This window comes from Lycorma delicatula, chromosome 7 (genome assembly GCF_047948215.1).
Source record: "Lycorma delicatula isolate Av1 chromosome 7, ASM4794821v1, whole genome shotgun sequence".
In the NCBI taxonomy this organism is placed as follows: domain Eukaryota; kingdom Metazoa; phylum Arthropoda; class Insecta; order Hemiptera; family Fulgoridae; genus Lycorma; species Lycorma delicatula.
In genome coordinates this window covers 70,010,051-70,024,195 of record NC_134461.1, presented here as the reverse complement: position 1 = coordinate 70,024,195, position 14,145 = coordinate 70,010,051, and the positions used below count along the sequence as shown (strand labels likewise).

Sequence of the window (14,145 nt, the reverse complement as noted above, 5' to 3'; positions counted from 1 at the left end):
TATTTGACTACGTGGACTGTGTGTTAAAGAATTTATTCAATAATTTATTGTATTAATGTAACCGATTAAAATAAATTTGTAATGACAGACTACTGGAAATTTATTATGAACAAATATATCATGCTTATTACAATCAACTGTTTCACATTTGCAATGATGCATTAAAAATTTATTCATTTAAAGGATTGATATAAACTTAAGAGCAGTTCTGAAAAATTAATATATTCAAATTTAACACTAAAAAAGCCCTTGCATTTCTTCCACTCGGTTTTAGGGAATGGGATCTAAAAAGGGTTAAAAAATGACTAATGTAGTAAACATTATGCTTAAAAAAAAGTATTATAATTTACATAATCTTATAAGTCAAGCTATTTTTAGTTACATGGTTGATTCAGGAGGAAAGAAAAATAATTACACAACTGTTGCTGTAATTTGTTTCATGAGAGACTGTAGCAAACCAAAACATAACAATAGTATGACGATTCTAATTTAATTTAGTGCAATCTATCTGGGAAAATACCTTATTCTTTATTTTTGACATAAAAATATCTTGTAATACAAAAATTATATATTTATCTTAAAAATAAAATGTTTAAGTATGTTACCGCTATATTAAAATTTCAAGTAGATCAGTAAAAAATATTTGTTAACTCAATGTGTTTCTTCAACACCCGATAAGCTGCTGTTTGTTGAACTATTTTCATTGTTTCCAAATGTATCACAATATCTTCAATAATCTTTTCATACAAACTGTCTACTCCCATGCTTTCTCTTCTTTAATTACATGTCGAATACAATTTTTCCAAACATTTGCATCTACTCAACACCTTCTATCAAAAGATTTTTTTACATTACTTAACTTAAATGTTATGTTATTACTCCCATTATAGCCTTTTACTTGTGCCCATATTATTCTATCAGGTTAAAATTGCAATGATATGAAGGAAGACACAACACAATTTTTTAATTTTGCTACTTCATCTACTTTATAATGAATAAATTTTTGTTTAACTAATTTTTCTAATCCTGTAAGTTCTACTTTTAACAAGTCTTCGTGTATGCAATTTTAACCATCCAGCAATTTCTGATTTCTGTGTAGAAGCTTATGGAATTTTTTCAGTTTTCAGGTAATGGTATGGCAATTATCCATTGATATGATGGATCCTTCAGCAACAATTACGACAATTTTTTTAAACCCGTCACCATTCATTTCATCATTATATTCTTTGGAAGATCTGGAAATAAATATCCATAAAAGCATATTTGTGCTCCTTATTTCTTTATCCATACCTTTTCCCGTATATGTCTCACATTAATCAAAGCTTTACTTTGATTACAGTTTGTCTTACTCTCTTCATGAAATTGCTTAATTATAAATAAATATTCTCTCTGCCATGAAATAATATCTTAGTGTTCAACCAATAAAAAATTATTTCTTCTGGATATGAAACAAAAACATAATGTACTTCTAGAAAAATTTGGCAGTTCAAAACTGGTATTCACAGCATTTATTTTGTTGAAGTTGGGAAGCTCATTAAAATAAAATAACTGAACTTTTTATCTGATTACGGTTTTAGTAAAACAGTTAAACTTTTGTTGAAGTTGGGAAGCTCATTAAAATAAAATAACTGAACTTTTTATCTGATTACGGTTTTAGTAAAACAGTTAAACTTTTCAATTGTATTCACATACTTCCTAGTCTTTTTTGGGCTAACAAGTTTACAATCAATTCTGTTTCTTTATTATATTAAAATTTTCTTCTCTGGCTAATACCTGTTGCTGCACTACTTGCTTTCTGAACAACGTCCTGACTACAGTTTCCGGGTTATCTTGTTGCTGATTATTTTTAGTTTCCCGCCTATTGCTACAGCTATAGAAGGTAGTGTGTATGGTAATCGATCCAATTTGGGCATATCCGGTTTCATCAGATCTTTACGTATTGGCACCTAAGGAACCCAAAAAACAAGATGGAAATCTTCTGGATCTTTGTATGTATGTCCGTGTGCTTGGGGTGTTGGCCTCTAAATCACCTTATATCTCCAGAACTACTTGATCAAATTTGGTCAATTTACTAATGCCATTAAATTTTCAAAAGATCAAGGGGATGAGGCTATACAACATCACCCTCAGTCTTGAGATTTCGCCTAATTAAGGTCTTATTTTTCTAAGGCACATTTGTTCAACAATTAAAATATATTTCAAAAATTTGTTTAGCAAAATCGTACACCCATCCCAAAAAATGCTCTAACTAAACTAATGGCTAAGTGGGTACAGTGTGTCATTAGTACCCTCTCTCACCACAAGGAGTGCTACTATAGCACTGACGTACAGCTGCTGTAGTCATCTTCTTTTTCTGTTTAGCCTCTGGCACCAGCTGTGTTGTAATGTCACAGGTGAGCAGTGGAATTAAATAAATATTTAGTGTAAAAGTGTATTTCAAGTAACCACTAATACTGCCACACCTGTGTGAATGAAATACAGTGTGTGTGTGTGTGCACTTTAGTTACAATCACTGAATTAAATAAACAAAACATTATATTTAAATAAAATTATAAATATTTTAAATTAAGTTGTTGGATAAGCTGTGTGCATCAGAAAATAGCTGCATGGTGAAAAGTCCTGCAACCGTTTTGTCAGCTTTTTTTTGGAGCTTTTCCCAGTTATCTTTTAAAACTGGCACTAAAACATACGGTAAATTAAAATTCAAGAAAACAACACTGAATAACACAAATATTCTTCATGAGTGAAGACATGTGGCATTTTTCTTATGTGGTAAAAGAAAGATCTCAAATGGAATTTCATTTTTTTTAAATTCAGATTCAATTGGAAAAAATGTAGGTACAGTTTAAACAACATTAAAACATTACAAAACTTGATTCTCAGAACTAATTCACGATCAAAATTAAGTCAAAAACAACTAAAGCACCTAATGATTATTATTAATACCACAATTATGAATTATATGACAATGCATAGTATTTGAATTAACTTTGAAGCAAACAGCTAGTGTTGCCAACCTAATTTTTCAAAGGTCTAAATTTATTATACTAGAAAAAGTTTTAATTTTTATAAATTCATAACATTTTTCTTTTAAGTTTTGTTTTCGATAATTAAAGTTGATTTTTGTTTTTCGTAGACTTTATTACATCAATTTTCTCAGAATTAAATACTCCACAAGTTTGATAAAAGTTATGCATCTACTAATCATTTAACGTAATTATTGTACTTCAAACCTACAAAAACATATTTTTTGTCACCTAATTTTTGTTTTAAGCTTTGGTATCATGACAACTATGGAAGGGTACAGTTCTGTTTTATTCGACTTTCAAAAAGGATAAGAAACCATCAAGTTTTACTTTACATAATGACTTAAAAATTTCAGTAGACTCCATTTCACCGAGGAACTGAAATCTGGGCCCCTAAGTTTTGTAACTGAAGAAGCGTGATACTGCAGACAACTAGTTATTAGAAATTAATATGGTAACTTTAATCTATAATTACTGTGTTTTGGTGGTTTATATTTTATATGTATATATGTGTATAAATGTGTTTATAATAATTTATTAACACAGTGGTCAATATATTATTGAATAATTTCAATATATAAATACATAAATATAAAATATATAAATACAAGGGTAAGCTATATGCAACTACTATAATAGAGTTGAGTATAGCAAAATAAAACATTGTACTGGCTAAAGTGAGCGCTTATCTTACAGCTAGATTACTTCCCACTAAAAACATGCTAAATGTTGTTCAATTCTGTTCACTCAATAAGTAGTAGTTGCTGCCATGGAGTTGAATAGTCCTGCTATAATAATGAGTTTAAAACAACATACAGCAACTGAATATTTAACAGCTGAAAAAGTGTATCCTAGTGACATTCACTCATTTACAAGCAATTTATGGTGACGAAAATGTGGAAAACTGTAAATAGATGTACAATAAAATTTTGTGCATTAGAAGGCTCATAAAGCAAAAAACTTCTTGAGCGTTCTGGGATGTCAAACATGAAAATATAAGATAGAGTACCTGAAAGCTGTATATACATAAAGACCATCAATTCTGTCAGCATGGTTATTTGCAATGTTGGTGAAACATTTAAGAAGGCATGTTAGAGTACTAAAAATCCACCAAGGCAATAACTACAATCTGATTGATGAATTACAATTCACTTCTTCCTGAATTTAAAGAGGGATCACCAGAATGTTTTCTTTGTACTATGAATAATAATGAAGTGAAGGAGAATCAATGAGGTCATGCATCAAGGAAAGACTGCAGAATTCTTCACTAATGGTTGATAAAACTGTATCATTGTTGACCAAAATTAGTAGCTGAAAACTAGTACAAATTGGATGAGTACAATGAAAAGTAGACAGCCTCATGTAGCCAAGAAAATATAAATAATTTCATGCCTTCATTATTTCATTATTAGAAATAGATCAACTTTTTATGGCTTAAAATAAGAAATTGATTCTTTTAAAATGTCTACAACAGATCAGAGATGTCAATAATCAGACATTCAGTAATAGAATAAAATATAGTGCAATTATTCATTTTGAAGCCTTAAGGAATAGAAAAAATGTAACTGCATTAATCAATCATATTCAAAATAATTTTAGTTTAACTGTTTGCATTTTTATAACTACTGCAAAGTTTAGAAAAAAATGTTTTTCAAGACTGAATTCATTCTTGACTTTGACTTTAATTCATTTTCTATATGGCAATATAGAAACAACTGTAAAATGATAATTAGGAATGCAATTCCATTTTTAGTTATACTTAAAATGCAAATAAATCTACAGAAAATAAATTTTACATAAAAAAAAATAACACATAAGGCCTAAAGTTATAACGAGGATTACATACAGGATAGTCTTTCACACCCAACAAACAGCAAACTCTCTATTTACTTCTGTCACAACAGCAATTTCTCTATTTTTTTGTTAGGTAATAATTGAACAGGCCTAATATAATAAACACTACCACTTTGTGTGCTATTTTCAACACCGATAGATAAAATGTTGTATGCCAACTACTTCAATGCAAACTCTTTTAACAACTTTCGTTACAACTGTTACACTAAATTGACAGATTAACAGATTATCTGTACCATTTTAAAAATGTAATACCCAAATAATTATATAGTTAGTTATTTTTTATTTTATGAAACTTTTTAGCAGTTTCCAAAATATGCACTTTATTTTCACTGGATCATAAACCATTTTATGAACATCCAGCCATAAAAAAAATGAACATTACCTTTTACCAGTACCAATCATGATACCTTTGATGAAATAACTGTATAAAATTCTTTTCAGTTGGTTATAAAGACCTTCTATGAATCTATTATTTCTAATAATCTGGGAATTATTTGTTATTAATCTATTATAACTCTGCGTTTGTTTATTACATATTTTTGTTAAATCACCGTCCAGAATTATTATTTTTTATTAAATATTATAAAAAAACTTTTCTGTAATAATACAATTTTAAAACACTATATTAATATTTTTAATGGAATGAATGTAATTTTTTAAAACATCCTTGCAGAAGAATATGGGCAATCAATTATGGTGTACTTAGGTAATGTTATATTAGTAACACCAGGACTACATGGTTATGGATGTAGAGCTTTGAAGACTAGGTTAGAAAATTTGGAATGGTCCAATATAAAAATAAGATGACATGCTTGGGTAAAAAAAGGAAGAATTTAACAGTCAGTGATTAATATTAACAGACTACGATTTTCCTTAAAGTTTACCACATTATACTGCATTTTCTATGCATTCTCATTATGCAAAAAAGTTTCATATCCATAACAAAAAAAAAATTTACATATTTAACAATAATTGTTTAATGCCACTTTGATACTATCAAACAAACATGAAAACTATAAGAATTATAAAATACAAAATGTAATAAGTATTAAACCAACAATTAATATGAAACTATGAATAATCAACCTGATGGCAGAGTTGATGATAACCACGAGAACATCGATCACATACAACGATTTCATTGTTTGGTTTAGGTTGTGATCGTTTGCACATGACACACATCACCTCATCATAACCAGTTGATAATTTTGTTAGGTGTTTTAATGTTGACCAACTTTGAGTATTGTCACCAAACTTGACTAAACACTGTTCTCGTGCAGTATCAACCTAAAAATAAAAACGATATATTAAACTTGGTACACTGGAATATTAATTTTGGTTGGTCTAGATAAGAAAATTTTTTTTAAAAATAAAAAATAATCAGTTAAAATTTCAACCCCAAACTAGATGTAATCAGAATTTGAATAAACTAATTCTTCTCTCATGGTACATGTCCATTACTTCATTATTTTAATACATTGTAAAAATCAATTATTAATAACAAATAAAAACATTTGAAATGGTACTTGCAGAAATATTACTGTGAGCTCTTCTAATTGGTGTTAGAAGATATAATTTTCAAAAAGGATATGACAGAAGTTCCTTTTTTCTGATAAGAATGAACCAATTTTTTACTTAGCCACTTCACATTTTATTCTTGATCAAACTAACTCTACAGTTTAAGGAAATAACCATAAAATAAAATGAACATGCTCCCTCTACTAGAATTTTATCTGCAATGCATATTTTTTCTTTTATGGATTTTTTTAGCAGTTTCCAAAGGTTGAACTTAGTTTTTGATGAATCATAAACCATTTTATGATCATCCAACCATTTCATGACATCAAACAAGTTTGTTAGGATTGACATTTTTCTATTTAAAACCAAAATTCCTTACAAACTTCATCTTTTCTGTTACACTTCATAAGGTCATTTTCTTTCAATGCTCCCAGTAACTTACTGACTGTTAGAAACTTTTCTGATAGCCTAAAATAAATGTCTTTTTAATGGGGCAATGTATTGAATAAAACTGTCCACATTTTTTTTTGTGCTCTAGTAACTTTTGTGCCTAGAATCAGCTATAATTTCATATTACAAAATGTTGCTGATTCTTGGCAAAGAATTCTTTACCTTCTGTAATAATTTTTTTCTCACAGAAATTCCACTGACATACCTAGTTGTATCAATTTCATAAACCTATGATAAACCAAAACTGTTTTTCAAATTTTCTAGTGTTGAGGGGCATTGTACCATTACAAATTACTCATTTCACCTGCCTCATCTAGCAGTGTCTACTTGACACTGCTAGATGTTGATGCCATAGTTTATTATTTTATACTCATTATTTACAAAAAAATTTGTTTTAATTAAATGTAAATAGATCACAATAATAGGATGTATGGATGAAGCTGAAGATATTTTAATTGATAATGATAGAAAATGCTAGATTTATGAATAGAAAATGATCTTTTAATTGGAAATACATTTTTCTTCAAAGGCAAATTCACTAAATAACAGTTGAAGCAGAAATAGAGTATATAAGAGTATTTAGGAATGCGTAACTCAATACAGGAATTGCTGATTACGAATATCAGATACTTTGCTCCTTGGCAGCAAACAATTATAATCTACAGGAAAATTTAAGTTAACAAACTGAGAAATGATGATAAAAACAGAAGTAACCGAGATTGGTCAGGGAAAAACAAGTGAGTGAGTTACAGTAGTAGAATGTGGGCTGAAAACTATAAGAGATAGGTGAAAAAAAAAGAGATGATTTACAGAAAGAGTAAAGTAGGAGGCTTGGAAAAAGTATGTTGGAAGTACTTCTGAGGAGGATCAGAAAGCATATGAAACTAAAGAAATAAAGCAAAATAAAAAGTACAGAAAGCTATAATAAAGTTGGGAAAGTTTTAATAGAGGTACATGAGCAGTATGGCACAGAAACAAACAGCTAAAAAATCACCAAAAAACTTTAAGCTTTACAAGGAAAATATGGTAAAAAGATTACAAAGAGGAAGACTCAAACTGATATATAGTGATTTACAGAAAAAGTAAAAAAGGGCTGGAAAAGGTCACTATAGTACGTAAAAATTATTTTTAGTAGGAAACTGAGAAATGAAATCTGTAGTGTGCACACATGTGCTGCAGTAACTTGTACATGTTAACAATACTGTTCTAATTTCAGAAACAATAAGGAGCTGCAGAGAGGTAGTCACAGAATGAGTTAAGTGTAATTTGGATTAGAAGAATGACTGCAAGCTCCCAAAATAATGAGCATCACTAAGTTAACCAAGTTAGAGAGAATTGAAGTTATGTGGGAATGTGTAGATCTGGAACAGATTAATAGCTTTGAACATTTGGCAATACTGTTACAATTGATGAAAGTGTGGTCGAAGTACACAAAAGAATTTATAAGGCAAATCTGACTTACTGACTTAACACATGCAATGGAAAGTGAGAAATCCAATGCAGAAGGGAAAGATGAGGGTATACTACATGATTTCTTTTTGCCAGCTCTATTAATGGAACTAACAACTTCACAGGTTAGGATAAACATTATAGCAGAATATTAGCTGCAGAAATGAGGTTTCAAAAGAGTTAAAACAAAATGAGATAGTACAAGAACAATTAAGACAAGAACTAATAAAGAAAAAACAATAGGATGATAAGATTATGTAATCAATTTCATATGTTGTGATATGTCTACATCTATGAGTTTGAATGGATAACAACCTTCTCCTTAAGGTCATCAATATTTACTACATGAGTTTTGTATACATTATCCTTGATGAAACCCCATAGAATATCCAATGATCAAGGTGGCCAAGCAATCGGCCCATCAATCCAGTGATTTGGAAATGAGTTAAGGGATTCACGCACTAATACACCCCATGTGTTGGCGCTCTATCTTTCGGAATTTGATTTTGGGTCGTAACTCTTCAAGCAGAGGATAAATAAACCCTTCTAAAAAGTCCAGACAGATATTCACATTAGCAAAAACAGGCCCAATCACACAACTGTGAAGCAGTCCACACCAAACATTAATTTTTGGGCTACACTAATATGTCAAGTGTAACAGTTCTACGAAAACCATATTCAAACGTTCTGAGTGTTCACTTTTCCTGACATGTGAAATGTAGTCTTGTCTGAGAAAATAACTTTTTTAATGTAACAATAATCATTTTCAATTTTTTAAATGATTTCCACAGCAAATTCCTTTCTAACAACGTGATCTTGTGGTGTAATGTGTAGCAATATTTGTAATTTATAATGAGACAATTTTAATAGTTTCTTCAAAACATTGTGAATGGTAGATTACAGAAGATTTAACTAATGCGCTGCACTTTGAGTTGTTTTCCCAGGGCTGTAATCAAAAGACTGATGAATGAACTCCATTTTTTCATCTGATGTTCTAGGCCTGCCTGTGTCCTTCTTAAGTCACTGCCAGTTTCTTTAAATTTATCATATCATGAACAAATACTTGTTCTAGAGGGTGGTTTAGTTATATTAATGGAAGTTTTACAGAGTTCTGAAATTGTATTAAATTTGTGTGTCTGATTCTGATTCAACAAACCATACTACACATTTTACTTTCATCTGTGTATTCATGGTGATTGATGTATGGGATTATAACATTTGCAATCACAGCACTATCTAACATTTGTTGAGGGAAACTTTAAGAGTTACCTGTTAAAGAGAACCCAACCGTTCATTAATAGGACTATTACCTTTTTTTTTATACAGCATACGGAGGCAAGGATTGTTCTATTGGTTTCATATTAATAACATTCAAGTACTCAAATATCACACACAATTTAAACATTTTCGCAGTTAAATCAAAATATTGTAAAACCACTTTTAATTAAAAAAATTCAGCCTTAAATGATTATTGGGCACCGAAATAAACTATACTTGTATATATTGTATTTTTGGGGAAAAAAACTGTTACACGGTTAAAGAGAAACAAGTTGCTAAAATACAGTTAAATAAATGTTTAATTTTCACCTTAAAGTAAATAAAGTATACATAATAAACATAACAAAACCCTGAAATCAATAATTATTAAACAAGTCGACATGAAATTATTAAAATTTCACCTTTCTCTTCGTTTATTTCTTTAAACGTTTATTCAATTTTATTAAATATTTGCTCTTTACTATAAATAAATCTTATTATAATTGGTAATAATAATAAACTATATAGATCATGACAGGAATGAATTGTAAGATAAAAAATAATAGCGATTAACATTCATATTAATTATTTAAATTTAAAATTTTAACACATGAAATAATGTTAAGGTAAATATATTTTTAAAAAATTTCACAATTCAGGTGTTATTGAAAACTAATTGAGCATATATTTATTTAAAAGTTGAACATAATGCAGAAAATTCACATCGTTTAAAAATTCATTTGTAGTAATATTATTTCTGTAAAAGAAACTATTTTAATTGTACTTCAAATAAACTGATGTGAAGATTTTTTTAAATGGCAATGAAATCATAATAAGGACTGTTACGTTCCACTTTTGCCATCGGGTGCTGCTACCTAGCACAGCTCTCTGGCAAGCTGTGGTCACACTATATCCTATGTCATAACACCGTAAGGAGTGGTCATTATTATGTAGAGACTTCTATTCATTCAGCACCTGAATTCTGCAAAGAGCAGTCGCATTTTTCATTTCGTCCAGATGGACAATTAGTGTCACTAGTATTACACTTGATAATGCTCAAGTCTACTTATGTTAGCAGTCTATGTCAGTCTAGTTATGTTATTATTGTCAATTTAGTTAAGTCAAGAGTAACGACATATTAAACATAATCATTCAAAGGCAACAAGGTGTTGTTTCAATTCATCACCTATGCATCTACAGTTCATACTCGCTCTAAAACCTACCTCAAAGGTTTTATGGTCCTCCACATCGCAAAGGATATAACAAGGACCTTTCTTTCAAGCCAAAGTATTGTGTAAAATTATGTAAAACTAGTTCTGTCTAATTTGATAGAAGTAATTATTGTGATGTAAGTGACTTAACAAAAATTGCAAATTCATAAACATAAACAAATTTTTCCAAATATTGATCTACATAATTAACACATACTAATGGGAGGCCAGATGATGATCCAAAAGCCCATTTTTATATCTTGAAAAGTTCTGACTTTCTGATGAAGCGCCAAGGGATCACATACTTTAAAAAAGGATGAATATAAGCATTTTAATAACAAGCTTAGTATTTTAAAAGGCATATCAAAGCAAAGTAGTTTGATTTTGTTGCAAATGAAATAATTTGATTATCCCAAAAGAAATTGTCATCTAATAAAACAGAAATACTATCATCATAATGGTGATTAGCAATGATTTAAGTGATTATGCAATGATTTTATCCATATTTAAAGTAAGATAAGTACATTAAATGAATAATTTTTGAATTGCTAATTTTCAATGTACAGTTTTTCAATTCCTTTTAAATAACTTCAGATATAGGTACAGTTGTGTCATCTGCAAAAAGGATAATGAATGATATAAAATTTTGAGACAGGTCATTTTCAATTTCTTTTAAATTGTGTTCAGATATAGGTACAGTTGTGTGTGTCATTCGCGAAGAGAATAAGAATGATACAAAATTTTGGGGCAGGTATTAATAAACAATAAAAAATGCACGGACCAAACATAAACACTCTTTTCTTTGGAGGCAATGCAGTTAAATCACAGTATAAATAATTCATGGATAATCAGGAAATCGCTGTAATTAAATATCAAATTAATAATATAGGCACTCTTATTCGTTTTTACAAGTTATCAAATTTATCTATTATAAAAAAGAAAAAAAATAGAGAGAAACAAAGTTCTAACTTTTTCCTTTCGTTCTTGTCCATAGTCGATACTTTATCTCATGTAAAAATATGGTCATTAATATGTAGTTAAAAACATATTATTGAAAACTGGTTAAGAGTTATTCCTCAGAAAGTAAATAATAAATGAATGCTACATAAGGAGGTTATGTTGTCAATGTAGGATTCACTATTACACAACCATTTAGTTTCTGTATGATAACAGAATACTTATTTACTAATATACAAAAGACGTACCAAAATAAACCTGTGCATGCCATTAAAAGATGCAAAATACAACAAAGCAAGGATTCAATTATTATTTTATGAATTTAACTGAGAGTAAAGATTTAACTAAAATATCCCTCAATAAAAACAGTAAAAATTTAAATATAGTTTAATGGTGAGTGACATAGGAGGTATGAGAAATAAAGAATAACAAATATAAAACTAATCAGAAAAAAATTATACAACTAAAACTCATATAAATTAAACATGAATGAGATGTATGCATTCAGAACTGAAGAAAAAGTATATATCTAAAAAATGAATTTTAAAAACAAATACAATACATATCATCAATACTAGAGTATATTAACACTGTTTTCTATTATTATTATTGTCTTTATATATATATTATTATATATATATCTTTAATATAAAGAGAAACAAAAAAAGTAAAGTTAAAAACGTTTTTTGTAAGTAGCCAAATAAAAATGAATTTGTTTAAATAGTAATAAGGAACATATATCAATTGCAACTGAACTTAACAAACTACATTAAACACTAATAAAGAAAAAAATATATATATAAAAAAAAAAATTTTTTTTAAAAATTATAAAATAAATTTAGTACATACATGTAAAAATCTATTAACACATTTTTATTAATTCACAACACAAAGATAACAACCTGAACAACTGTTCCCAGGTAAAAATTTCCATCTTTTCTTTTCATAAGAACTTCATCGCCAATATTAAAACTGGCTTTCTCCTTTGTTGTGCTATCTGGGGCTGTTGGACTTTCTGCATCCCTTGCATCCTGTAATGTATAAAAATAAATACAAAAATCAGCAAAAAAATAGAATGTATGGATAGACTGTCTTCACACAATTTTATTAAATATAATGATAATACAGATATATGTTAAAACAGACAGCATAAATAATCTTTAAATGTGTTCATCTTATTTTTTTAATAAAGTAATTAGAAATTTTAATTGACTTATTTCTATTGGAAAATATATTCCACTAGTCCTATCAGTGTATTACTGATAGGATTACTAAACATTCCCAGTTTAGTAAAAAAAAAAATTACTCACTATTTACTTAGTTAATGAAAAACCTATGTTAAAGTCACAATCATATTAACACCAAAAGAAAAATTGGAAATACCATTTTAAAAAAAAAGAAAAAAGTAGTAGAAATTTTGCTATAGTTTGTGATATGGGTTACACTTGAAAGAAATGTTACATAGTAGAAATTATAAAGTGGTTAAGATGCTATGAAAATATGTATCCAAGGGGGAAGGGTGTTTTTACTTTTGTAGCAAGTATGAATACCATTCCTTCTATTTTGTATAGAAGTTACACTGAAATTCTTAAATGATGTAAATGTTAAGAAAAGCAAAATTCAAATTATTTGCAGACAATAGTATACTGCATAAGCTGAGAACAAAGACATATGCCAATGAAGCTAATTGATCTACAAATATAAGGAGAATTTAAGCACAAAGTCATCAGTAAAGAAGAGCCAGAAAAACTGTTATATTGGAATTATGCTAGAACAGATGATTGAGTTTTGATGATTAGAATTAACAAAAAAAAAAAAAAAAGAAAGGATTTTCACTAGAAAATTACACTATCTGGAATGGAGTATCGTATTTCCGATTATGAAAATAGATTTACAACTCTTGTTAGGTTTCAAATATAAGCAGAGAAAATAAAGTATTGGTGAAGTGCATCAAAGTAATTTAATAGATATGACCGAGCTAAATTGTGAACACTATAATATGTTACATTCTAAATAAAATGTTTGCTGATCACATATCTTTTTACATCTTTATTAAGAGTTGTTTTATTAAGCTTATCAACATGATTTGATTACAATTACAAACATCATTTTTAACTAAAATGTATATCTTTTTTTTTTTTTAAATAGGTTCAGTTAAAAAACAAGTTTTTTTAACAAAACAAAATTAAAAATAACATGAAGATCAAAAATATAAAGAAAAAACGTATAGAATAATATATATGAAAAAAAACTACATTACCCATGTCCTCATAATAGTAATAAAATCTAACAGTAACTAAATGTTTTAGAAATTCATTCCGAGATATTTAATTAATAAAATACTTCGAAAGGTACGATTTCAAATTAAAATATCCCAACAAGTAACCAACACATCTATGTCAATGCAGCTATAATCCAAA

General features: G+C 28.5%; 1 protein-coding gene across 1 annotated transcript in view; it reads right to left on the bottom strand.

Moving 5' to 3' along the window:
* Pcl (polycomb protein Pcl) overlaps window positions 1-14,145 on the bottom strand; it is a 56,179-nt gene that overhangs the window by 41,449 nt on the left and 585 nt on the right. The window contains exons 3-4 of the mRNA XM_075371471.1: window positions 12,628-12,756; window positions 5,970-6,170 (exon numbers count right to left, since the gene is read on the bottom strand). Of these exons, the coding sequence (XP_075227586.1) occupies window positions 5,970-6,170; window positions 12,628-12,756 (330 nt within the window). The remainder of the gene's footprint in view (window positions 1-5,969; window positions 6,171-12,627; window positions 12,757-14,145) is intronic.